Source organism: Molothrus aeneus, chromosome 28 (genome assembly GCF_037042795.1).
Source record: "Molothrus aeneus isolate 106 chromosome 28, BPBGC_Maene_1.0, whole genome shotgun sequence".
In the NCBI taxonomy this organism is placed as follows: Eukaryota; Metazoa; Chordata; class Aves; order Passeriformes; family Icteridae; genus Molothrus; species Molothrus aeneus.
This window is the reverse complement of record NC_089673.1, coordinates 2,861,074-2,887,622: the sequence shown is the minus strand read 5'-3', so window position 1 is coordinate 2,887,622 and position 26,549 is coordinate 2,861,074. Positions and strand designations below refer to the sequence as shown.

The window sequence follows — 26,549 nt, the reverse complement described above, 5'->3', positions numbered from 1 at the left end:
GCTCGGAGAGTTCCGTCGCGCCCGCTCGTGGAGTTTCGTGATGCTCTCGGGTGTTTCCGTCTCGCTCGTAGATTTTCGCCTGCATTTTCGGGCGTTATTGCCGAGCCCTCTCGGAAGGTTCCGGTATCGATCGGCTTCTTTCGCCGCTCTCCTTCGGGAATCTCCGTAGAGCTTTCGGGCGTTTCCGCCGGGTGCTGAGCTGTTCCCGCCTTTTGGGGGCGCGGGCGAGTCTTCGCTGAGGTCCCGTGAGGGGCTTGTCTGTGAGGGGGCATCCCGTGAAGGGTCCTGTGAGGGGCTGGTCTGTGAGGGGGCATCCCGTGAAGGGTCCCATGAGGGGCTGGTTTGTGAGGGGGCATCCCGTGAAGGGTCCTGTGAGGGGCTGGTTTGTGAGGGGGCATCCCGTGAAGGGTCCCATGAGGGGCTGGTTTGTGAGGGGGCATCCCGTGAAAGGTCCCGTGAGGGGCCCCGCTGGGACCAGGTCGGGGGTCCCGTGAAGGGTCCAATGAGGGGCTGGGCTGGGATCGGGGATTCTGTGAAGGGTCCCATGAGGGGCCAGGCTGGGACCGGGTCGGGGGTCCTGTGAAGGGTCCCATGAGGGGCCGGGCTGGGACCGGGTCGGGGGTCCTGTGAAGGGCTTGTCTCTGAGGGGGGATCCCGTGAAGGGTCCCGTGAGGGGTTGGGCTGGGATGGGGGATTCTGTGAGGGGTCCCATGAGGGGCCGCGATGGGATCGAGGATTCTCTGAGCGGTCCCTTGTGGTCCATGTGGGGTTGGGCTGGGACCGCGAACCTTGCAAAGGGTCCCTTGTGGACTTGGGGATCCTGTGAGGGGCTGGGCTGGGATCGGGAATCCTGTGAGTGAGGAGGGAGCTGGGAGCAGGGGTCTCATGAAGGGTCAGGTTGAAGCTGGGGGTTCTGTGAGGGGTCTGGTCTGGGACTGGAGCCAAAGGGTTTCATGGTGGTTCCAGGCTGGAGCTGGGCTCCCCTCGTAGCTGTTGCAAGGCAGACCCTGGTCACTGGTGCTCCCAGAGCCATCAGTCCACACACAGGTGAGCAGTGCTGCCCTTGCTGCAGGCACCCATGGCCTCCAGAGACCCTCCCAGAGCTCCACAGCCTGAGGGACCCCCCTGACTTCTCCCCAGGGCTAAGTGCCTGTATTTTTCATATAGCATCCTGAGCTTGCCAGATGTGCTGTGGAACCAAAACTACACAAGATTAAGAAATTGACTTTGAGAACACCCAATTGTGTATCAAAAAGGTCCTCTTTATTTATAGAGTGTTAATGAGAGTATGCTTGCTCTAAAGTGCTCCATGTGTCCATTGAACATCTCAGGGATGATGGCAGTGCTGGGACCAGGGTGATGTAAGTAAAACAAATCCACTTTGATACCCAACCTTTAGTACCCATAATGAATTTTCTAGCCTTAAATTTCCCTTTGCCAGCCAAATCAGCCTTGATTATTAACAAGGATGATATAGGGAGAGAAAACTGGCTTGTCAGTAGAGATTTCACAAGACCTCAGAGGGGTTCCCTGGGCAGGGCCAGGGACCTGGAACCACTCAGGAAGTTAAGGGCATACAGGGCCACAAACAAGGCTGCCACGGCCTCAGAGGGTTTATCCCTAGGGGTAACTGATCCATCTTCCTGGAGCTGCACTCCACTAAGCTCCACCAAGGCAATGGTTAACATCTGTTCCTCCTCCTGTGAGAAGAGCACGTTGGCATCCACAAGAAAAGTCTCCTCCCCCTTATCCAGGTCGTGTTTCAGGAGATTTTCAACCTTCACAGCAACAACAAAAAAAAGCAAAATCAGAATTTCAATCAATTGTCAACTTGTGTCATCACTATGGAAATGTTGCTAGAATTAACATATCCCCTGCCTCCCCTTGAAAGGAGCCAAGCGTGCTGTGTGTTCTCACCAGGTTCAGCTGTTGGGACACAATCTTCCTTTCCAAGGATTCCAGCAGCAGCAGCAGCTGATCCTCCGTTAACTCTGCAGAAATAAACTGGGTTTGGATCCAAACCCTCCCACCAAGGTGATGGAGGTTGCTGGTGGCATAGGACTGGTGAGCAGGATGGGAAAGAGTGAAGAGGATGGGAAGGGTGATCATTTCTTGTAGGAAATGCTGCTTTGGTCCGAGATTCTTTGGATGTTTTAATAGAAATGCTTTGTGCAGGCTCACTGTGAGAGTGATCTGGCTGTTCCTCACAATATCCAATATGGAATATGGAGTTGGGAAGGATCTAGAAGGATAATTGATGTCCAACTCCTGTCCCTGCACAGGACACCCCAACAATCCCACCCTGTGCTGGGAGTGTTGTCCAAACCCTGCTGGGAGCTGTGTCAGCCTTGGGGCTGTGACCATTCCCTGGGGAGTCTGTTCAGTGCCTGAGCACCCTCAGGGATAAGAACCTTTCCCTGATATCCAACCCAGCTGTCCCAGACACAGCTCCAGCCATTTGCTTGGGTCCTGTTGCTGGTCAGCAGAGCAGAGATCTGGGCTGCCCTTGGGAGGAAGCTGTGCCCAGACTTTGAGGGAGCAGGAAGCCCTGGATGGGTGCAGAGGGGGTTTCTCTCCTCTCCTCTCCTCTCCTCTCCTCTCCTCTCCTCTCCTCTCCTCTCCTCTCCTCTCCTCTCCTCTCCTCTCCTCTCCTCTCCTCTCCTCTCCTCTCCTCTCCTCTCCTCTCCTCTCCTCTCCTCTCCTCTCCTCTCCTCTCCTCTCCTCTCCTCTCCTCTCCTCTCCTCTCCTCTCCTCTCCTCTCCTCTCCTCTCCTCTCCTCTCCCCTCCATGGGACTTGGATGTTGATTCCACTTGAAGAGGAGGAGGAGTATGAGAGGAAGGCAGGAGGGAATGGCAGGAGTGGGAGTCATCCCTGCCTTGATTTCCTTCTTGAAGCCCCAAAGCCTCACCATGCAAAGCGTCAAGGATGTAGGTGATTCCTTCTGCCAGCAGAAGGAGATGATGTCTTGGGGATTGCTGTAAGATGCTGAACAGTTCTTTTAAGTCTGGGCTCTCAGTTCTCAGCTCATAACCATCATTTTGCTCAGTAACTTCTTCCATCTGTGAGGAAGAAGGAAAAGAAATGTCAGGAATTGAGGGCAGAGGCTGCTGCTTGTCCTGAGCAGGGAGATGTGCTGAGAGAGGGAATTTTGGATGGGCAGTTGTGGCACAGGGCAGGTGACTTGTGGGACAGGAGGAGTGGTGTGGATGTGTCTGTTATAAATTGTGGCAGTGAGAAAAGCTTCACTTACTTTCTGGCTGAGCTCTTGAAGGAGGTTCTTGTCTCTCATCACAGCTTTGATGGTGTTTAAGATGATGAGCAGCAGGTCAGGAGACAACTCGGGGAAAATTTGGCAGAAATATTGAACTTCTGTCATCACTTGTCCTAATTTTCCTGCTGAGGGACCTGCAAACCAGAATGAGTCCAAATCTGTCACTTGAGTTCTAGGAGTGGCAGCTCTAGGCCTAGAGTTTGGAACACTCATTTGAAGTGATCTGGAATTGGGGCAGTTGTGGTGTCTCAGGAGGCAAATACATCTCTCCTGGTGATTTGTTTTATGCTGGGAGATTCCATCTTACCCAAAGCAGCCAAAAGTTGTGCATGTGGAAGCAGTAAAATACATTACTTACCATCAGCTACATAAGTTTGCTTTCTCACAGCTTCTGCTGGGAAATAATCCAGATCTAAAGGAGGATAAAACAACAGTTTTCTATACCAGCCTCCCCAGTGGTGGTCACCCACTCAGCCTCCTCCCTGGCTCTTCTCTTCTGAGTAGGAAAGGAAAAGAAACACCAAAACTCTGCTCTCTGTGCCATTTATCACCAGGGGCTCTGCAGCTCCTGAAATGTGGATCTGAGGCTCCCTTCTTTCCTTTCTTTACTGGTCCCTCCCCAAAGAGCATCTTTGAACTTGCATGGTTTGTCTGAGCTCCCCCAGGTGATTTCTGTCTCTCACACCGTCTCCTCCTATCTGCAGACAAGCTGAAGGTAGCTCTGGGGGCAAGTGGTACTTCATAAAATGTTCTTCCTCTTCTGGGATGGAGAACTTGCTCATTTCTGGAAGTTGCTTACCCCATGCTCCATCTCTGATGTGTAGTGGGATGGTCCTGAAGGCCAGCGTGCAGCCCTTGGGTATCACTATGCTTTGTTTGTCCTCCCTGTTGCTCTGGATAAAGAAAACAACCTGTCAGAACACCTGGGTGCAGCTGGTGGGGAAGCAAGGAGGGAGAAGCCAAACCTGTGCACAGAGTGAAGCATAAAATTTGGCCTTGAAGCCCCCATCTGCCTTGGTGGATTCCTTGTAGACGGCCTCCTCTGAGGCCTCGAGGATTTCAGTGACCACACAGAGCTTGATGTCTGTTCTCTGGAGCTGTCGGATGAAGGAATGATCCATGTTGATTTCCCTAAAAGAGGAAAAGCATGGGAAGCGTTTGGAGCACCAGGAGCAGCTGAGGCATCTGGGGGGATGAGCCTGTATGGGGGAACTTGTCACTCCATTTCCTGTCCAACCTGGCCTAATTAGAGGAAGTTCATGCCCTAAGTTCTTAATCTTGGTTTTTGGCTGTTGAAAACCCATTGTTAACCTGGTGTGTGCTGGAGGGAGATGACTGGAGCATGTCTGATCCCTTTCTCATTGCTTACCTTTCTCTTCTCAGTGCCTCCAGTGATTCCAGTGATATGCTCTTCTTCTGTGGCATAATGGAAAACTCTTTGGACAAGGAGGCACCTCCTTTCAGCTCCACATTTGTAGGGTCAAATGAAATGCTGAGACCTCCATCAGCTTGGTCAGCGCTGACTTTTGTGAGAGTAAATTGGCTGCATTCTTGATGGAGGGACTCTGAAATAATTCCATGCATTATCTTAAACAGCACTACACAGACTCAGCACTGTCAGTGAATCCTACACAAGAAAGCTGGAACATGGTAGAGTTCAGCCACAAATGGTTCAAAAACATTATCTATGATATTTAATAAATTCATATTGATAAATTTTGGGTTTACCTATGCTTTTACCATTTTCTCCAGGCAGCAGCACATCATCCAGTGTGAAGCCTGTCCTCTGGTAGTAGGGAGCTCGGTGAAATATGGTTTTTGGTTTGCTTTTTTTTTTCAGTAGATAGAGAGGCCTGAAGTGCTCATTGTCTGCGATGCTTTCGACAGGGACCAGTTCTTTGCATGGATCCATTTGATTTACAATGAATTTGGTGAGTTTTTTAAACATTCTGGCTGTGGCTGAAGTTTTGAAGCAAAGCGAGGTGGATTTGTGCCTTGGGAAAGAGGGAACACAAGCTAAGCTGAATTACTTGAAATAACAGGAGGACATTGTAACAAAGTGTGACTTAATGATTAAGAAGATTTCAAAATAATGACTCAAAACCCCCCTCACTGTCCAAGGACACAAGTTTCACAGGGTTGTTTCAGGGAGTCTTTAAAGAGGAAGCAGCAGGAGCTGTGGGTTGTTTGCCTTGTCCCCCTTTGCTGTTAACCTTCAGTGACAGCTGGCAGACCCTCAGGGTGCTGATTTTGGAGACAAATGTCCCCCAAAACAGAGAGACATCTACCCAGCCCAGCCTCATCGGGCAGGCCTTGGTGGTCTGCAGGGGAGAGCTGGTGTTTCAGAGCCAGAAAGAAATCCCTGTTTCTTTTCTGAGACAGCTTGATTTTATCAAAAGGTTTCAGTTTCAACTTTCTCGTGCTTTATGGGAAGGAGCTGGGGAGGGGAAATTGGGCAATCAAGACTGGCATTGATGGGAAGGGACCTTAGGGCTCCTCCCATTCACTTCCCTGCCATGGTCAGGTACACCTTCCAGTCTGCCAGGCTGCTCCAACCTGGTTAGAGACACTTGCATGGATGGGGCAGCCACAGCTTATCTGGGCACCCTGTTCTGGGGCCTCAGCATCCTCAGAGGGATTTCTTGCCAATATCCCATCTAATGCTACCCTGTTTCAATTTAAACCATTCCAAAGACAAAAAGCCTTGTATGCTCAAGGTTAGTAGCCCTTGCAGGTCTCATTCCCTTGAAGGTTTCTAAGAAGAGAAGAAAAACTAAACAAGAGCACTTAACAGGGAGCTCTCACCAACCTTCTCCCCTTCCCAAAGCTCTGGGATAATGCACTTACCTGTTTGTGGGGTGGGGGGTGTACAGAGCAGACTGTGGGGCTGCTGAGGTGATGTGGCCTCTGGAGAGCAGCAGGACTGGGGAGAAAATCTCTGGCTTCCCTTGTGCTCAGAAGTGTGGAAGTGTTTGTGAAGTACAGGAGCTGTGAGTTGCACAGGAAGCTCGCACCACCACAACTCCAGAGCAAAGAGTAAATTGATTTCTCTTACCTTGCTAACGGGGCTCCCTGAAGCAGCCCCTGGGCAGGAGCAGTGTCAGACCCAGTCTGTGCTGGAAGACCCCTGGCTGTACCCAGCAGTTTATCAGGAGCTGTTCCCAGCTGTGAGGTCACTTCAGCAATTTTACATCCTCACCACCCACGTTCCGCTTCCACAAATCGGCCGTTGCTTACGTAACGCTTCCTTTTTACTCATTGAGCAGAGTCTGTTACAGGGGCTGTGGGTTCCTGAACTTCTACAGATACAGGAGGTGTAAGTCCACTGCTGGAAGTGTCCCAGACCAGGCTGCACAGGAATGTGTCCCTGTCCCTGGCTGCAGGTGGCACTGAGTGGCTTTAAGGTTCCTTTTGGACAAAACCATTCCATCATTGTGGATTCAGCTTTATAGAGCCGTGTAATGCTGCTGCTCTTTGACAGATGGAGAAGTGGACTCAGGAGGGGATATTGGCAAGAAATTCCTCTCTGTGAGGGTGGTGTGGCCCCAGAACAGGTTTCCCAGAGAAGCTGTGGCTGCCCCATCCCTGGGAGTGTCCAAGGGCAGGTTGGATGTGCCTTGGAGCAACCTGGGCTAGTGGAAGGTGTCCCTGCCCATGGCAGGGGGTGGGAATGGCCCATGAGCTTTAAGGTGCCTTCCAACCCGGGCCATTCCATGTCTCCTGGGTACATTGCCATGCTTGTATGACAGCAAAAGCCATCCATGAGAAGATTCCAGGACTCAAGCACAATTTTTTACCTGAATACTTCACTTTTATTAGTCTCTCTTAGAATACTGTACAAAGGAGTAATAAAAATATTCACACTTTATTTTAGAAAGTTCTCTACATGAGACTCCTGTATCCACAGCAAAAAGAAGGCTATGGGAAAAAAAACCCTAAAACTTTGTACAGAACATTCCTTTAAAAACCCTCCCAACTAATTCAGCTGATTTAACTGATCCAAGGAGGGTATGGACACACCAACACTCACATGCTTAAAAGATATTCTAGGCAATGATAAAGCAACATAAGTCACAAGAAGGAATATTAATGTGTTAACTCACTGCTGTCCCCTCCTTGAGGGCCAGTACCAAGCTTCTAAAAACAACCCAAAATTGAACAGTGATTCTAACATAAAAGAGAATAAGTAGCCCTCCATTTATTTTAATTTTATAGGCTTTTTCCTGCAAAGGTTTGGACTGTTTGCCAGCCTGGTAGCTCTGTGAAAGGACTCCCAGGTGAGGATCCCTGATTCAGGAACATCAGGCTGGGAGGACTTGCTGGTTTTCTGAGTGTCCTGGAGCAGGGGCTGCTGTGCCCCTTGGAAACGTGCGTGGTGCTGACAGTGGCTGAGGGGGCTTTGCCAAGTACAAGATGGGCCAGGCTGCTGCCAGTTCCTGAGAAGGCTCCCAGCCATTCCAAAGTTTTTCTCTTTAATTGCAGAACAAAACAGAGAAGCTTAAAATAACTTACCAGGAGTTGTTTTTCCATCACAGGAGATTTGATCTCTCCAGGTAGGAACTTGTCCTGATCATGATACAGGACCAGTGTGAGAGGGAATCTGTCAAGTGTGATGTGATCAGAATCCCATTTAACATCAGTAACAATCAATTATCTCCTCCCTGCAGCACCACATCTGTTCCTGTTTCGTTTCTCCTCCCACAATGTGGTTCCACCCTTGATCTGTCCCCTTCCAGGACATGTCTGACCACCCTTCAGCCTGCTCATGGTGTCCTTTCACTTCAGACTGCCTCAGGTACACCCAAGAATGGTGGTTTAATTACAATTGACTTCTTGCTTTTTATTTTTGATTGATCCTGACACCTACCCTTAAGTTGGGATCTTAAGGAAGTTGCTACCCGATGTGTAATTGTTCAAATACTTATTAATCATATATAGGTACTCAACTCACCACAATAGAACATGAAATCTTTCTTCAACTTGCTTCTTTCCATATTACTTATGTTTCCATTTAAGTTTCCCTTGACTGGATTAACTGAGTCCAAATTAATGTCAGTTATTCCATGGAAAAATGCCACACCTGTGTTGTGAAGTCTCATGTCATGACTCTGCCATTAGCTGTTTTGATAATTTGTGTGAAGGAGAGAAATCAAAAAATATTTACTTTTGTTGCTAGGCAGAGTCCTAATTACAATTTGGGGCTTTAGATTTTAGAACCTGCTTGTTTGAGAAGTTTATAATCCCATTCTGAGTCCCAGCTGATCTTTAATTTAAGTAAACAGGGTCAGATAGTGTCAGTGACCACACAAGTGTTCAAACCCACAGCTGTGTTATTGCTGTATGCCATAAAAAAAAAAAAGCTGATCCTTTCAATTGATAATTATTCTAAATTTACAAATCTGTGATGTGCATATGCTTAGAAATACCCAGCATATGTCTGTCTGGGAGGAGTCATGTTTGAAAGCATCTAGAGGCTGTTTCTGTTCCAAAATGATGGTTTTCCCCATGTTTTCTATGACAATAATTAGTTTCCTTTCATTTCCCCTGGAGATGGAAGTGGTGTCTGGGCACACTCAGGTCTGTTCAGCACCACAATCAACATTTCAAGTTCAGCCTCAGGCACCCTGCCAGGACCTGGCCCTCCTGAAGGAATACTGCTCATGTCTGTGTCATTTCCCAGCTGATTGATGAAATATCTCTATTTTTATCACAATTATCATTGTCTAGTAGCTTAAAGAGCCGATTAGGGTAGAGAGTACCTCAGCTAAAGCAGCAGCTCTTCTATCCTAGGTTTGAAGGTTTAAACTGCCCATCAAGGAAATTGCACATCTGTCAATACCCTAGGGTCTCCAGCCAGATTCTCTTCTCTTTCTACCTGCTTGAAAACTTCCTTTTCACTTGGATTTCCACTTTCCAAACACATTAGGGAATGATTCTCCCTGTATTCCAGCAGCCCTCTGAGGTACACTCCAGATTTTCCCTTCCCTGTAGCAATCCCAAAGGAAGTCTGAGAGAGAAGTGAAGCAACTTGTCTAAAATTATGCATGGAGTAGTAACAGATCTAAAAATTCCCCCTTCCATGTCCTATGCTCAGATCATCCAAAACCTCAACATTCTCCCTCACGGCCTCTAAAGCTGGATTTGCTACTGCAAGGACAAAAAAAGAAGATTAAAAAGATTTATACCATTGTCAAAAAAGGTGAGACAATATAAGCACTAAGACAACAAAAATATAGGTTTTCATGGGGTCACAGGGGAAGAGTGAGGGAAAACCCATTCCATCTGGGACACAACCCAAAGGGAAATCAGGTCATTCTGATTTTCAGTACAACAGTAAAAGCTGTCTCAGCCAGGAAACCTAAGCCTGCTCTATTTAGGTGGTAATTTTAGAGGAAAAAGGCTTGATTTTGTTCCTCTGTGACAGGATCTACTGTCAGTGACAAACTGACTCCTTTGCTGGTCAATTTATCTGCTGCTGGTGCTGCTGCTCACACAGCCCTTGGGCATGGAGCTGAGGGACAGATTTCCAGATAAGCCAAAAATCCAACCCTTGAGTCCATGGAGAACTGGCAAATCCCAGTCACGTGCACTTAAGCAACCAAGGAGCTGAAGTGAGGAGAACAATTCCAAGTCAAGGATGGCTGCCTGCTTGATTAGAGCAATCAGCCCTCCACCTGTACCTGCCCACTGTCTGCCTCTCCCACCCCTGTCCATGTCCATGTTCCAAGGAGCTCCGTGGCATTTGGTGTCAGTCATTAAATCACCTGCCCTCAGCCCTTGATCCAAATGCCCACTGAGCTCCTGTGCACATAAAAACAGCAGTTTGGGGTGGGGAGAGGAGTTACCTGGGCAGATTTGGGTATAAACTGAAAATAACAAGCATGATTTTGGATCTTTCCACCTTTTCCCTGGACCACACGGATGGTGATATAGGAAATCAAGAGCTTTGTCAAACTGCAGGTCACTTCTTCCTGTGCTGTTTTTAGGAAAAGAATTTCCCTTCTCAGTGGTGTCAACGATTGCAAAATAAAAATCTGTCGTTCACTTCCCCCTCCCGCTTCCCACCTAAAACTGGAAATCAGACCCCAAAACAATCCAGTCCTGGGAAAGTCTGGCTGTATCCCTTTGGATTTCCCTCACGTTCTGCTCAAAGCACCCAGCTTCAGGAAGGGAAATGTATTTTAAAGTGCATTTACCACAGCAATAGTACCAGCACTAAAAGCTTTTCCCCTCATCCCTATCCTCGTCATTCCATGTCTGGAATAGATGAGACTCTTCCCAGAATTCATCCTTGTTGTACCTCAAAGTCTCAGTGGTTTTGCATCTATTGATGACCCTGGGAGAAGAGAAATCCGGCGTCGCACGTCCTGCTCCGCACTAAACTCTACTCTGGAGCTGGTTTGGATTTATTGGGCACGAGGATCCAGCATGCGGAATGTGTCTGTTGGGATCTGCTTTTAAACAGCCAAACCACATCCCAGTCTGTGTGGGAGGAGGAAATGGGGCTGGAGAGAGGAATCCCCCCTCAGCCCTGTCCTCCTCCATCCGCTCCGGCCACGCCGCTCAGTACTTGTTGATGCCAAAGATCCTCACGCCGTGGAACTGAGGCAGTTTGGGGATCAGGACGCTCATGAGGGAGATGGTGTTGATGATGAAGTGTACCCGGTCGTACTTGGTGTAAAAACTGGTTAGAAAATACCTGGAGAGGGAAGGTAGGAACAGAGGGAGAGGCAAACTGAGCTGTGGCATTCCATGTGTTTATCTCCCAGAACACTCATGGGTGCTGAGACACGAGGCGGCTCAGCCAGCCCAGAATACTCACAGGACGATGGGCATGATGGTGAGGAACTTGCGGGACGCGGTGAACTGGACTCCGTAATCCATCTGCTCCCAGTGCGTGAGCAGCCGCGCCTTGCCCTGGTCCGGGGTCTCGAAGGGGGTTCCCTTCACGGTGTGCAGGAAGATGTACATGCTCTGCAGGACACACAGCGTCAGGCACACGGGACCCCAGAAACCCCAGATCCGAGGCAGGGGAGCTGGGCGCTTGCACCCCCGCGCCGCTCCACTAGAGGGATGTGGCGCTGCTGTAAACCCGGAGCGGCCAGCGAAGCGGGGAAAGGAGAGTTGGGAAAGGCCGGGCCAGCTCGGCTGCTCCACGTCAGAAACCTCGCTCGGCTCCTGGGTGTGAGCCAAGGAGGCGGTGGCAAGATTACAGCCCTGGGATCTCTGCGATCGGGAGATTAGCGCCTGCCTGCTGCCTGCAGGCTCCCCGAAAATGTCTGGGAGAAGATCTGTCACCCCCTGATTACCGAGGAACACAAGTCACAGACAAACATTCTGGCTACACCACAGCTCCCAAGTACAGCCACTCCTGGCCTTTAAATTCCTTTTTGTCCCCAGAAACTAAGCTGCCAGGGAAGATGGGTGAGAAGCCAGCAGCTCGTGAGCCGAGTGCTGAGCAGTTCCAGTTTGGGGCTTTGTGGTTGTTTTTATCTCCTGAGCAGCTCCAGTTTGAGGGTTTGTGGAGGTTTTTATCTCCTGAGCAGCTCCAGTTTGGGCGTTTGTGGAGGTTTTTATCCCCCACTAGTAATAACTTACCATGAGGATTCTCAATCCCTGTAGTTTTTATCTCTGGAATATTCCCAGGCTGAGATATTATTTAAAATAAAAGATACACAATCAGCTGCTCCATTCCACAAGTTTTTTGTCCCCTGTGCCCAAGGGAATCTATGTGGCACTTGATCTTCAGAGAGAAGAATCAGTTCCTGGACTAATCTTTTACTTTAGGCAGAACAAAATCAGGGGGTAATCTTGTTTTTTCTTAACTCTCATGAGGCTAATTCAGGTTTCACCAACTCCGGGGATGGGGTCTGTCACAGATTCCTTTGGGAAGGGGACACAATGAAGGATTTGCCCTACAGAAAATGAATCCACGTCCCCTCTGAGCAGCCTCACCAGGAGTTGCTGCCTCACCTGTACCTGGGCTGGATTTAAATCCATAACCCAGAGGCACCAGTACAGGCCGAGGGCAGGAGATTGAGCAACTCACCCGGCATCTTTGGAAACACAAAGGAATTGTTTCAACAGGAATCTCAGCAGATTGCTCAGAGGAACAGCTGTGCCAAGGTTCCCCGTGCCGCTCCCTTACCAGGTTGTGGATGATGTTGGTGAGGGTCCAGACCACGGGGACGCTGAAGAAGGGGATGCTGAGGAGCACGACGTGCAGCAGCCCGATGCCCAGCACGTAGGACAGCCAGATGCCGCGGCTGTTCATCACCCGCGTGTTGGGGTTCACCTCGCTGTGCGCCGTTCCCACGTTCATCCTGCCTCTCCTGGCTGGCAGGAGCCCCTGCAACACAAACACTGAGGTCAGAGCCCGGATCCAAACTGCTCGGTGGGGCTGAGCACAGGCTGGTTGTCAAGCAAAGCCAAAATCTGCTGTTTGCTATAAAAATCCCCAGTCGGTTCCCTCCTCTGCCCCTCGGTATTGCCATTCTTAGAGCTGACGTCGCTGACTCCGGGAGTGGTTGAGATTTGGGAATTATGTGTGGGAAGCTTGTCTGTGACAGAAGCTTCTTGTGATTTGAGATGTTTTCCTGGAGCTGAGGTGTTGAGGTTCAATCCCACGATTGCCTGACAAAACTCAAACCAATACTTTGAAGCACTTTTAAATCCTCATCACAGTGTTAATCATGGAAACACACAGCACAGGAAACTTCCTGCATGTTTATGGAGTCAGCATGCCTTAAACTTGGGAAGGGACCAGAGCATTTGCAGAGGAAAGGCTCTGTATCAACAGATCTCCTAATTAATTTAACTAAATTAACATGGTTCTGCACGGCTCGGGAGGTTTGCTGGTCTCCTACTCTGGCTCATGTGTTTTGCCTCAGATTTAAGACTTACAGAGGGGAAAAAAAGAGGAACAAAAAAAAATTTCCCCCCAGGGAAGGAATGAGATTCTTCTTGAGGAACGTAAAAAGGGAGAGATAACAGCACAGAGTGCCTTGGGAGGATGTTTCAGGAGGAAGAGCTGGGGAGGAGTTAGCCCTTCCCCTACCTGGAAGGAACAACTGCCATGTAGGAGGAACACAAAGATGGTTTTCTGGACAGTGCCAGGAGGGAGAGGAAGCAAGAGAGTATCACCCTGTCAGAGCAAGTCCTTGGAGTGGTGCCTCTGAGACAGTGAAGGTATCAAGTGGCTTTCTGGACTGACACAGTGCCAGTGGCAGCAGGAGAGCTCTGGCTCACTGGTATCCAGGAATTACAGAAAACAGCACAAACTAAACCCACTGTAAAGCTGAGTATCTTCACACCAACATCAGGGAAATGTAAAATCATCTTTGTGTCCCAGGGAAGAGGAGCTTGATGAGATGATCCAGTTCATCCTCTTTGGCTGCAGCACCCCACAGTGAAGGCTGTTTCCTGATGTCTGGCCCTGTGGCTTTGCTGTTGCTTCCCACAGCTGGAAGCTGTGTTGCTGTTCCCTCCAGCTCTCTGGAGGCGAGCCTGAGCCAGATCCAACATCACACTCTCCTCACTGCCAGCTGTTCCCAGCTCCCTCATGGAGCGCTGGGCCTGCCTTGTCTCAGGAGCTGGCACCATCCCCACTCCTGCCCAGGGCTGGGACTCACAGCCAGCCTCCACTCCACAGCTCTTGGAATGCTCCAAGTAACTCCCAAACCTCTTCCATGCACACAGGCAGCTGTTGCTGCAGATCCTCACCTCACTGTGTCAGGGGCCTCATACCTGGAGAAGGATTTTGTTTCCAGGAAAGTGGCTGCAGGTCTATGGGGTGCTCACTCCCTTGTTGCTCACCTCCCAGGTCACCAATTTATGGATATTTCAGAGAAAAGCCCAAAGTTTGATTTGGAAACAGGACTGAGGGCCAGAGTTCAGCACTTCACCCCTGGCAGAGGGAGCAGCTCTGTCCTAAACCTGCTGCAATTCCCAAAGGCTCTCAGAAGGAAAACTAGGGGTTGGGGTGAAGCATAAATGAGTCAAAAAGAGTCAGATTGTTACAACAACAAAAAGAAAAGCACCCCATGGAATGTGTAAACAGGAGTGCTGAGTGCCAGACATGGGAAATAGATCTCCTGGATGTTGGGTGAACACTGTCCAGTCCTGGGAGGAGCTGGAGAAAATGAGCAGAGGTGTAGGAAAAACATGACCTGCAAGGACAGCTGGAAGGAAATGGGTTTGTTTAGTCTGGAGGATGCAGGAGACAGGAGTGAGGAACAGTTGGATGCTCCACAGAGAGCTGTGTCTGTGGGATTCCAGCTGTGCAGCAGGAGGAACCACATGGCTGGGTCTTGGAGCAACAAAAGGGTGCAGGAAGAGGGATTGGGAAGGGAGTGCCCACAGAAAAGGATCTGTGCTTTCACTGGAGGCCTTCAAATCTACTTTCATCAACAGTTAAAAACCTTCTCTCCAGGAGTCTTTCCTGATCCCATTATCCAAGGGCTGTGGAAGCTCCCTGCAGCCAGAGGTGCCCATGGCTGGTGCTGTGGAATTTCCAACCATGAGTGTAACTTCCAAAAACTAAGGAGCAGCTTGGATTTGGTCTCTGTAAACGAGAGCAGTTGCAGACCCACAACTGAGTGGGAAAGGGCCCAACTTGGAAGCTGTATGTGAAGCAATTCTCCTTCCCGTGCCTCAGTTTCCCTTCCTTGTGAAATTAAGGATTAGAGGGGTGGGATGCTGGAACATACGAGAGGCTGGTTAATTCATTCTTGCAGGACATACAGACACACCAAGCACTCACTGCTGCAATGAGGGTGATTCCACATCTCCAATCTGTCCTTCCCCACCTTAAATATTTCACCAGCTCTGCCCGGGGCTCCGCAGCCCTTGGCCCAGCTCTCACAAATTTTGGATTGCACAAGCTTGGCTGAGGGCACACGAGCTCCCAGAGCCCTGTCCCTACCCCCATGCCACATCCCATGTTTGATTTCTAATTCCACACCAGGATTTGTTCACCTGCAGGACAACAAGACACAGCCCACCATGGGAAGGACTCCAGCCCCCCTTCCCACAGCAGCTGCTGCCAGGCTCTGCTTTCCCACTTTTTTTTGGAACAGAAAAGCCTGAATGTTGCACCCGGCTGAGGGTGAAGGTCAGGGCTGTGCTGACATTGGACAGTGGCCATCCAAGGAGGGGAAAAGTCGGAGCTGTGGCCAGTGGCAAAGGGCACAGTGAGGTGGTGGAGCTGAGCCCTCCCTCTGCCTCATCCTGCCTGTCCTGCTCCCTGTCCAGGGGCAGCTCCTTCCTCACCTTTGTCCCCAGAGGAGTGTGACCACCACCTGCTCCTGTTCCCTTGCTTAACACTTGGACTTGATGATCTTGAAGGCCTTTTCCATCCTAAATCAATGATCCTATGATTTGGCAGTGCTGTCACCCCTCCCCAGGGATTTCAGGATCATGCTCCAATCCTGGCACCCTGCTGCAGGATCTTCACTGGGCTGGGGAGGGAAGGAGGGCTCGGGTGCTTATCTTGATCTTGAGTGTTCCCAGACTGCAGGTGCCGATGATCCCACGGATCACAGATCCCAATCTCTAGCAGCAACAGCTGCCACCTCCCAAACAAATCCTTTAAACCCTTCTGTGCCGCTGGCAACGGATGAACCCGAGCATGGAGGACATGGGGGACGCTGGTGAAATGGGCCGTGCTGGGTGAGAGGTGACACTGGGAACACAGCGTTCCGTGTCCCTCCAGCCTGAGGCTGTGTTGGACGTGGCAGAGCCCCAGCGCTGCCCGGTTCTTCCTCGGGGGCCCGGGGCTGCCGGAGCCCCGGAGGGGACACGGGGAACACGGGGAACACGGGGACGAGGACACGCGTGAGCCGCCCCGGCTGAGGGCGGGGATCCTGCCCCCTCGGCCTTTCCTGGTGGATTTAGCGGGAGATCTTGGACACCAAGAGAAGGCCGAGCTTGGGCTCCTCCGGGCTCACGTGGGGTCCCAGACCCCACTTTCCTCCCCGTTTTCCCGGGACGGGACGGTGCCCCAGGAGGCCGGGGCAGGACCCGCTCCCGGCCGGGCTCTGAACAGCGCGACCCCACCGTGGGGACCCGCACTACCGAACCAGGACCCCCCCCCGCCGCTCCCCAGCTCCATCCCAGCACCCGCTTGTCTCTTTTGCGGTGTTTTCCTTTCGGGCCGGGCCCATGCGAGGCACCTTCCCCCGGCCCGGCCGCGGGCCTCGGCCGCCGCTGCCGCCGCCCCCAGGGAGGACAGAGCTCCCCGGTCCTGCCCCGCGCCCCCGGCCCGCACTCACCGCTCCCGCCCGGTCCGGCCCGGCTCGGCTCGGCTCGGCGGGGCCGGCGCTCGCTCCGCCGCGCTCCCGGTGCGCTCCCGGCGGCCCCTCGGCCCGCCCCGCCGCGGCACGCCGGGAGCTGTAGTCCGGCAGCAGCGGGAGAGGCGGGGCCGCCATGGGAACCGGCGGGAGCTCCGGGCTCCCGAAGGAAGGGCATCGGGGGATGCACCGATCACAGGGGACCCCAGACCCCGCTGGGTGCCTCCAGCCTGCCCGGGGAGGAGGGGCTGCCCCCCCTGCCGCTTCTCCCAGGGAAATCCGAGGGTGGGGGAGCACTGGAGCAGCTTCCAGCAGGAGCTGTGGCTGCCCCATCCCTGGAACTGTGCGAGGCCAGGTTGGACAGGGCTTGGAGCGATTTGGGGTACTGGAATGTGTCCCTGCCCATGGCATGGGGTGGGACTGGGTGGTTTTTAAAGTCCCTTCCCACCCAAACTACTCTGATTCCGTGATAGCATGAAAATCCCAGCGGCAGTATTGTGCAGACAGCCCGGGCAGGCCGGCAGCGCTGCAGGACACCCAGCCAAGGTCGGGGCTGGGAGCGAGCGCAGGATTCCAGCGCTGGAGCGCGGGGGAGACCATCTGGCTCCGCTTTTGTTTGCACAACCATCAAAGCTCATCGCGTGGGGCTGGCACGGCCCACGGGTGCCGCAGCCATCTGTGCAGGGCTCTGTGAGTGCCTGCTGCCGGCTCTTCCAGCAGCAGAGGGGCAGCGCCGGCACCGCTTTGGGCTGCAAACCCCCTGCCCGGAGCCCCTGGCAGTGTGCGGGGCCCGAGCGAGGTGCTCCCGGCTGCCCGCGGCTCTGCCGGTGCCACTCTGTGCCCCCCGAGCTGGCACAGCCCACGATGAGTTTTGGTGTTGGCCCAGGCGGAGTCACAGTGATGTCGAGGGTCCCTGAGTGCCCCTGTGCTGAGCTGTGCTGAGCTGTGTGCCCTGACCCTGTCTGCATCCATCCTGACAGGGCACGGCCAGAGCACGGAGACCCCGCGGGCTGCCAGGGCTGCCAGGGTGTCACATGCTGGCACCGCGCTGCTGCCAGGGCACGGGGTCACTTGCCGGAGCCAGAGCTCAGCAATGTCTGCCTTCAGAGGGCCTTGGGCACGGAGAGACGCAGATGCGGGGTAAAGCAGATGAAAGGCCCCTGATTGCCACCCGCTAGAACCGCGTTGTCCCCGCCCGGCTCCTCTGCGGTGCCCTCTTGGCAGGGCGCGGTGCGGGGATGCCGGTGCGGAGGCGGGGGATCCCACGGGATCCGGTCCTGCTTTGCAGGAGATCCACGCACGCACAGCAGGCTCTATTTTTATCCTGCTCCTGCCTGACTGAGCAGCTCTCAGCGCGGTGACATCTAATTTAGCAGCTTCCCCGCACCCCGCTGGCTCCGCACGTGAGGGGGAAGCACAATGCAGCAGCTATTTTTAAACGCCCATAAATATTCATCGCTCTCCGTGATGCAGCAGCAGCCGCTGCCGGTGGAGCGCGGGGGGGACCCGACCCCGCTCCCCGGGCTCCCCACACCGCGTTCACCCGCCCAGGGAACACCGGCACCGGGGGCGGGGAGTTCCCTGGGGGGATCGGCCCCATCCGCTCACCGGCAGCTGCAGCCGCGTTCCCCCCGTGCTCAGGGGGCTGTTCCCGTGTGGATTCTTAGGCCTCGTTCTCTCCCAGGCCCTGCCGGTGCCGTGCCGTGCTCAGCTCCCGCTCTGCTGCTGCCGGTCCCGCTGCCCGGTCGATGCCGGTTATATTTAGCTCGGTAGTGGCAGCGAGAAGCCGGTGCCGGCTATTTTTAGCCATCCTGCGGTGGGAAGGGTCCGCGTGGGTCGTGCTGCACTGCAGGTTTTGTGCTGTGGGTGCCGTGTCCTCCGCGTGGGACCCCCGTGGGGTGCAGCCCTGGGGCTGTTCCCGCTGCCGGGGTCACCCACGGCCTCTCCGGTCCCAGCTCGGTCCCCTCACACACCTGCCTGTCACCCTGGCCCCGTCCCGCGGCGTGGGGCTGTGTCACCGGAGCCGCCACATCCCAACACGCCCATCCCTGCTCCCGGCGGCGCTGGGAATGGTGATGGGCAGCACGGGGCTGCTCCGCTCCCCGGCCGAACGGGGAGATGCCAGAGAAGCGCTCAAGAGCACCAGCTGTGGCTGCCTGCTGCTGCCTGCCGGTGTCCCGGGACAGCCCTGCCCGGTGAGCCTGGCACCGGGTCGGCGTCGGGCTTGGCTACGGGCATGGAAACATCAAAAAGACCTCTGAGATCATCTCCTCCAACCAACAACCAAGCACTGTCACCTTCACCACTAAACCATTTCCCAAATACACATCCACAGGTTTTTTGAACAATTCCAGACCCAGCAATGGCCTGGCCTCGGGGGAGCGCGGGGGTCTCTGGGGAGGATCTGTCCGCGGCCGGGTCTGGCTGCCGTCAGGTTCCCTTTTCCTAATTGAAGTGAGATCCAGGCCAGGTGCCTCCTAAACGTTTATCCCCGCACAGCAGCGGGAGAACGTCAGCGCCCGGGGCCGGGCTCTCCCGCCGCGGAGATCCGGGACCGGGGCAGCGGGAGCCGCGTCCCTCCCGGCGGCCCCGGGGCCCGGTAACGGCAGCCGCTCTCCATGGTCCTGAGCCAGACTCGCCGGTGCCCCGGGGCGGCGGGGCCCCGAGCCTCAGCCCAGCCCGGCCCGGCAAGCTGGGGCTGGGCTGGGGACCCACTCCGGTTCCCCTGGATCTCGCCCCGCCCGGTGCCACCGCCGCGGGTCGGGTTTCCCCGAGTAAGCGATGCCGGCGCGGGGCGGGGGGGGCACCGTGACCCCCTCGGAGTGGGGGTAGGGGGGTCCTGCTCCCCAAGAAGAGCTGGGGAGGGGATGAGGGAATTCCTGGGGGATTGCGGGGGCAGCACCGGGGGACACCGAGGGTCCCGGCGGTCGGGCGGAGCCGGGCGGGCTCCCACCGGAGTACGGCGGGGACGCGGGGACGCGGAGGCCATGGAGTGTCCCGGGACGCCCCGGCCCCAGCTGCCCCCGGCTCGGGGGTCTCGGCAGCTCCTCACTGAGTCTCCGGTGTCTTCCCGCGCTTCCCGGTGTGAGGACCCGGGGTAGCGCTTCTCTCCCGTGGGGCGAGGAGCTGGGAAGGCTTCGGGCGCGGGGCCGAGGGTGCTCGGCGCTGCACGGCCCCCCCGGCGGGGCGGGTCGGGGGCGGGGAGCCCCGGGGAGGCCCGGGCGGAGGATCCCGCCCACCGGCCCCGCCGCCGCCGCCGGCTCCGGGGCCGCCGCGCTGCGCGGGGCGCGGCCGCTCCGGCCCGGGGCGCGGGGCCGCTCCGCCGCCGGGGGCTGCGCAGGCAGGTGAGTCCGCAACAGGACCTCCGGTGGGGCGGGAGGCGGGGAGGGGAGGGCCGGCAGCGCCGCGCAGAGCGGAGCTTTCCCCGAGGAAGCACCGGGGCTTCCCTCGCCTGCGACGCCCCCGGTGCCAAGCGGGGCCGGGGGGATCCCCGGGCATCCCCGGGCTCACGGAGAATCCTGGCGTCCGCATTGCCCCCGGCTCCTCAACAGCATCTCCTGGCGCTGGCGGCGACCCCCGTGGTCGGGCTGGGGATCTCGCGCCCTGCTGCGGGCTGGGAAACCCGCGGTGGGGCAAGGGCTGGCTCGCTGTCGTCGCTGCCGTTTCTGGTCCGCGTCCCACCCGCAGGGGTGTCCCGGTTCCGTGGATGCAGCAGCCCCCACCCGGGACACCGCGTCCCTTCTTATTCCAGCCGTTTCCCGGGCAGTGGGTACCACGGGGGTGTGTTTGTCCCAGGTTACCTCTGTCAGACCTGGGGGGCTGGTGCAGTGTGGGCTCCGGGGTCCCGGTGCCCTTGGTGTGCCCTGAGCTCTGGTTCCCTCTCAGGACCCTCCTGGATCGCGGGGCTCCGGCAGCGCGGGCTGAGCCCTGCACAGGTGTGACCTTGGGGTGTGTTGGCGTGGCAGGGCTGTGTAACAGTGCCCGGCACTCGGGTGCTCTCCTGCCTGTGCCTGGGGACCACCGTCTGCTGGCCGCCTCTGCACCACACCGAGAAGCCCCGGTCAGCACCCGAAGCGGGTTTGCCGGTGTTGGGGTGCTCCGGGGAGCAGAGGCACCAGAGGCAGCTTTGCTGGTGGAATAGCTCGAGGCTCCCGCTGCTGCACTGAGCTCTGCCCGACCGGCTGACACAGGTGCCTGTTAGCGCCAGTGGCTTCGATTTTGGGATGCTGGGAGAGCACCTGGATGCTGCCCCCCAGAGCTGCTCTGCCATGGCCAGCACAGGGACAGGCTGGGACCCCTGAACGTGCTGGGAGCCAGGGCTGGGAGAGCCGGGCAGCTCTCGGAGCGCTCAGACACGGCCCTTATCTGCTGCCACCACCCTGGGAACTCGTTGCATGCTCAGCTCCAGTGAATTTCCTTTTTCTGTTTTTGTTTCTTTCCTGCTGACGCTTTTCCCCTCCGGAATCAAGGGCTGGATGGGGCCCATGGTTACGGGGTGGTGTGAGCAGCCCGACCCCACGGTGGGGTGGCAGTGGGCAGAGCACAGCAGCACCCAGCACCCACCTGTGCCGGTCCCCTCGGAAGGAGAAAACCCGCCGCGTGTGCCCCGGGCGCTCCCGGAGAGTGGAGCCGGGAGCAGGGACCTGCTGAGCCGCTGCCTGCACATGTTTTCCGTGCCATTCCCCGGGGGCCGCCTGCAGCGGTCACTCGCCCGGAGCCGGGGCTCGCTCTGGTGCGTCCTCCGGCCGCCGCAGGATGCATCGGCCTCCTGCGAGCAGCGATCGCGGCGCCGTGACCTTGGCAGGGCGGGAGCTCACCCCGCCTCTGGCTCAGCCCGAGCGCCTCCGGTTGTTACAACCCAGCTGCCGGCGCAGGAGACGTGCCCAGCCCCTGGGGCCTGATCCTGCCACGCAGGAGCCTCGAGCGAGGTGATGGCCGGGCATGGGGGAAAGTGTGAGCCATGACAGTTGTCCTGGTCCCCATCCTTGTCCCTGCTTCATGGCCAGGGTCAGATGTGGTGCTCACAGCCAGCACAGTGACAGTTCTGCCCCTGTCTCCCCTAGCCTGACACTGTCTCCTTGTTGTCCCTGTCTCAGATGTGCCAAGTCCCGCTGAAGCACTGTGGGTGTGAGGAAGGCGGTGCAGCACCATGACTGCGGCACAGGGGGTTCTCCTCCGCCCCATCACCATGGGACTGCTCCTGCAGAGCCTCTTCCTCCTCCTCCTCCTGGGCTCCTGCCTCCACCCAGCCACTGCCTTCCCCAAGGGCTGTTACCCCTCAGAAGAGGAGGGGCTGAAGACCTTTCGCTGCAGCAACGCTCAGCTGACTGAGGTCCCCAGGGACATCCCCAATGACACCAACAAGCTCTACCTGGACTTCAACCAAATCCCCTTCCTGCCTCGCGACGCCTTCCGGGACCTGCCGCTCCTGCTGGAGCTGGATCTGTCCCACAATGCCATCGCCAGAATTGAAACTGGGGCTTTCCAGAGCCTGGCAGAGCACCTGCACTCTCTGGACTTGTCTTCCAACAGACTGGTGTCGGTCAGCAAAGACGCCTTTAGCAACCTGAAAGCCAAGGTGAACCTGTCCAACAACCCATGGCTGTGTGACTGTCGGCTGCAGGAGCTGATCCGTGCTGTGGAACTGGTGGCTGAATCCTCAGGGGGCATCGTGTGCGACTCCTCCACGCAGGAGGAGCACGTGGGCAAAGCTTTCCTGCAGGTCATTGCCGACACAGACCTCTGCAACGTGTACAAGAAGACCACGGACATCGCCATGCTGGTCACCATGTTTGGCTGGTTCGCCATGGTGATTTCCTACCTGGTTTATTACGTCAGGCAGAACCAGGAGGACGCCCGGCGGCACCTGGAGTATCTCAAGTCACTGCCCAGCAAACAGCGGCGATCGGAGGAGTCATCCACCATCAGCACTGTGGTGTGAGCACAGCATCCTGCAGGACATGGGGATGTGTGGAGCTGGGGACCGGCCGCTCCAGGGGCTGTCACCAACCACTGGCATCACACAGAGATACTCATGGATTTGTTCTCTTCTCCTCCTGGAAGCAGCAGCCACGGCTGATGAGTCCCTGGCTCTGGTGGCTGAGGTCAGGGATGGGTATCAGATATGAGCATGGAGGATCTGCAGCATCTTCCCAAGTTATGGAGGACTGGAGCAACCCGAGCATCCCCCTGGCATGTGGCCATTGCTCTGACTGACTTGGACATTTGGACTTCATCTAAAACTTTTTATATTTCCTTTGCAGAGATCCCTTGGGGTATTATGGAATCGGTGTTTTCATCTCTCCCTGGCTCCCCCCCTAGCTGCCCAAGGGATGGTACGGCAGCTCAGGGTAGCCTGGGCCTGGATCCCTGCTGGGAGGCACTGGGGAAGAGCAGTACGGGTGCAAGGTCAGTGTCCTGCCAGGTCACTGGCCCTGGAGGGTCACGGGCTGCGACCGCAGCCAGCGGGACCAAGAGGTGGGGCAGGGGGTGGGGACACACCGGTTGGTGCCGCCCCATCTTCCGTTTCACCTCCCTGCCCCTTTCCCGGCGCTCAAGCCAGGTGGGGCAAAGGGTCTGGGTGTCCCCACTCGGACATGGGGTCACTGATGGGCAAACCCAGAGCTTTTCCCCCCGGAGTGTGGGGAACGAGAACCAAACGGGGAATGAGCTCCCTGGGGCAGAGCCCTTTGGGGCTGCCAAGGGACGTGGGTGCTGATGGAGGGGCAGCTGGGGGTCCTGGCAGTGGGTCCAGCCCTGCTGGGATGTTGGAGGAGTGGGGGTCCCCTCGGTGCTCTTGGGGGCCATGAGGGAGGGTGCTGGCAGCACCCTTGGCCATCTGCTCGTGTCCCTGCTGGAGGGGAGCTCCCACCTCACAAGCTGCTGACCGGTCACTGTGATGGGAAGCAGGATGGAGGGAGCTGCCACGGCTCCTCCGTCCTCCCCCCACCCCTGCACTGGTGTCAGGAGCCTGAATCTCCCCTAAAATATCCCAAAGTCCCTTCTTGACACTTCCAGTATTGGGCTGCAGGTTCCTGGTGGCAGTGGTGGAGGCCATGCTGAGCACAGGGCTGGCACGGGCAGGGGTCAGTGCCCACTTTTGGGCATGCAGGGTCCAAATGGCAACTCAGAGCAAAACCAGAGCAGCCCCAGACTCTTCCACCTGCCTGTCAGGCCTCTGGGACATCTGGTTTTGCTGATTTTGGCCTTTTTTAAAACCAACTCTTGCCTTAACTCACCAAGAGCACCAACCAAAGCTGCTGGAACCTCCTCTGTACTGGGCCAGAGCTGCCTTGTGGCCCGGCCCAGCCTCAGCCCCTGGCGTGGGCAGCTCCAGCCGCTGCCGGTGTCCCCGTGCCCCGGTGCTGGTGGGAGCAGGAGCAGGAGCAGGGCCCACGCCCTTCCACAAGTGCCTGATTCCAGCACAGAGCAGGAGCTCTGCAACGCACAAACACCTCAGCCCCAGCTCCCATCCGGGCGTCCCCGCAGCCCCACGGCAGCTCCTCCCCTCTCTACAACCGGCTGAGGAGAAAAGGGGCTGGGGGGGACCCGACTGAACCCCCCCAAGGCTGCTCCCCCCAGGCCACCGCTTGTGCCGGGACCACCCGACCCATCTGTGTTTGGGTTAAGGGACATTTTAGTTCTTCCTTTATACGACAATAAAGTTGGCTTTTACTTTGGAGCCGGTGGCCGGCGTGTGCTGGTGTGTGTGTGTCTGTGGCTCACCGGGCCCTGGTGATTTTGTGGCTGCAAAGGAAGGACAGAGGTGCCCGCGACAGGCGATGGCTTTGTGGCTTTGTGGGCAGGCGCTTGCAGAAACAGGACACCCGTCCCTCCGGTAACCCTGCCCCAGCCTTCAATAATGAACAGCCGCGGCTCGGCTCGGGTCGCTGGCACGGTGCCGATCCCCGCAGCACCCAGGACACCCTGGAGCGCTTTCCCAGGGCTCTGCTCCGCTGCCTGCCCTGCCGTGCCCATCGGGGGTACCCGGGCAGGATCCTGACGGCCGGGAGGGACAGGCCCTTCCAACACCACGGTCCCACCGGGCCCCACTGAGGCCTCTCCGGTCCCAGCCCCGTCCCGGTTTGCCGGCGCCTCTCCCCGCGTGTGCTGGAGTCTTGTGCCATGGAAGGTGAAAGCCGGGCTCTAACGCAGAGTGACAGCTCCCGCTCGTGGGACATTAACCTTGTTTGTCACTCGGCTGTCTCCAGACGCAGACCCCGGGCTCTGGAGCAGATGGCTGCCGTCCCCGCTCCGGTCACTGCCTGGGGATCCTCCTCTCACGGCTCCCGGAGCAGCTGGGGAGGGCTGGGGGACACGCAGGACACGTGCCCCCAGCTGCCACCCTGCCCGTGGCTCCCTGGAGTCCTGCAGGTGTCCCCTCTCAGGGGGCTGGATGATGCTGAGTCCCCCGGGGTCAGCCCTGCTCTGGATCCTGTCTCTGGAATTGCTTGGATGGAAACCATCAGGCTCATTACAGCCCACACTGATGAGCACGGGGGAAAGGAAGTGGATTCCAGGGGTTTGTCTGGATGTGGAACAGCCTGTGTGGGTGTACAGAGGGATAAAATACAAGAAGTCCAACAAAAATCTGCAGTAAGATTTGGGAAGGTAACTTGGTGTGGGATGGAATTGTGCTGGATTTAGGCTGTCAGTACTGTCAGATATTTAATCAAGTGTGACAGGGAATGGGGAAGAACAGAAAAATGACTTTATGGGGATATTTCCTGGAGGTGCTGTGGCCAACCTGGGGTCTCGGGAGCAGAGGACACAGCCTGCCAGATGCCTTCAATCTCAAGGAGGGATTTTTCTCATCCCACTCTTTCCAGTTGTGAGGTGCTGTGGGGCCAGATCCTGCTGAGAGTGGGAGCTGGCACTTGGCACGGTGGGTACGAGGGGCTCAGCGTTAAAGGCAGCGCTTCTCCTTCAGAAAATAATTAGAATCATCCCTTTTAATACCCCTCTCTGGGTAATTCGTTTCCTGATGTAGATTTATCCACAGGGATCAGCAGCAGGAGAATTAACAGCGTGACCTCCTTCTGTGCGTTCCAGCACGCCAGTAAATCTCCGTTATTAACTTCCAAGGAGCTCTGCCCGCCCAGCCTGCTCTCTTCTCCAGGATGGAGGAAAACGTGTCACTGGGGCAGGATCTGTGACCTGAATCCTCTTGGCAGGGATGACTCTTTGCCTGCCTGGCCCTGGAATCCCTTGGGATCACAGGGATGGAGGAGTGTTCCTAGGAAACCCCCAGCATGTGCCAGGGGATGCCCTGAGGTGGGTCCGTGCTCCCAGCAGCAGGGCTGGTGCCAGGGGGAGGTTTCAGGAGAAAGTTTTGGGAGGAAGTTTTGGGAGAAGCTTTGTTTTCCCCTGCCTACAAGTGGAGCGTGTTCCCAGACTGCATCCTGAACTTTGAACAGATTCGATTTCCAAGAGGGAAGGAAGGATGTCTAATTGTTTAATTTCCACAATTAGAAAAATATTTATCAATAATTAGGAGTGATGGCAGCAATTATACTGGGATTAAAGCCAGGCTACACTTCATCACCCGCCTTTCATTCAGGGACCTTATTTATTTCTTTCACCCCCCAAAAAATCCATGTACAGCTGTATTGCTGCCAATAATGAATCATTCTTGTTCCCTGCCTGCACAGGACTCATTAATCCAATGATGCCAGTGGTTCTAGGAAGGCTGCTGGGCACATCGTGTGGTCACTGGGCTTGGGCAGGAGAAAATTTAATTTCAGTGGGTAGGAAAATGAAGCAGAGCTAAAAATCACAATAGCACTTCCTGTGCCTGTGGTTGAGAGCTCAGCGGTTCAGCCAGCCACACACTCCCCTCCAGACTCTCTGGTGATTTCCCCTCTCATCACTTGTCCAAGGCAGGCATGGCTGAGTCCAGGGAGCATTTTCCAACAGCTGTTCTTTTAGGATGAAGTTGTACCAATTAATAAAATTGTGTGACCCTCAAAGTTTTCACTCTCAGTGGGAA

General features: G+C 55.7%; 3 protein-coding genes across 3 annotated transcripts; 1 reads left to right on the top strand and 2 right to left on the bottom strand.

The window, feature by feature from the left end:
• Positions 1 to 1,261: 1,261 nt before the first annotated feature.
• On the bottom strand, positions 1,262 to 6,418 carry GSDMA (gasdermin A). Its single transcript, XM_066566999.1, has 10 exons — positions 6,328 to 6,418; positions 5,001 to 5,266; positions 4,642 to 4,837; positions 4,238 to 4,403; positions 4,072 to 4,165; positions 3,631 to 3,684; positions 3,252 to 3,406; positions 2,910 to 3,060; positions 1,918 to 1,991; positions 1,262 to 1,778 (listed from the first exon to the last, which is right to left on the bottom strand). The coding sequence occupies exons 2-10, from the start codon at positions 5,218 to 5,220 to the stop codon at positions 1,518 to 1,520; spliced, it is 1,371 nt and encodes a 456-aa protein (XP_066423096.1). The 5' UTR covers positions 5,221 to 5,266; positions 6,328 to 6,418; the 3' UTR covers positions 1,262 to 1,517.
• Positions 6,419 to 7,060: 642 nt separating this feature from the next.
• On the bottom strand, positions 7,061 to 16,625 carry ORMDL3 (ORMDL sphingolipid biosynthesis regulator 3). The gene is made up of 4 exons (XM_066566964.1): positions 16,544 to 16,625; positions 12,421 to 12,621; positions 11,095 to 11,246; positions 7,061 to 10,971 (listed from the first exon to the last, which is right to left on the bottom strand). Exons 2-4 carry the CDS (start codon positions 12,592 to 12,594, stop codon positions 10,836 to 10,838), a joined length of 462 nt encoding a protein of 153 aa, XP_066423061.1. The 5' UTR covers positions 12,595 to 12,621; positions 16,544 to 16,625; the 3' UTR covers positions 7,061 to 10,835.
• A 3,207-nt stretch (positions 16,626 to 19,832) lies between these two features.
• On the top strand, positions 19,833 to 24,242 carry LRRC3C (leucine rich repeat containing 3C). The gene is made up of 2 exons (XM_066566988.1): positions 19,833 to 19,905; positions 21,658 to 24,242. Exon 2 carries the CDS (start codon positions 21,711 to 21,713, stop codon positions 22,500 to 22,502), a length of 792 nt encoding a protein of 263 aa, XP_066423085.1. The 5' UTR covers positions 19,833 to 19,905; positions 21,658 to 21,710; the 3' UTR covers positions 22,503 to 24,242.
• The last annotated feature ends 2,307 nt before the right edge of the window (positions 24,243 to 26,549 follow it).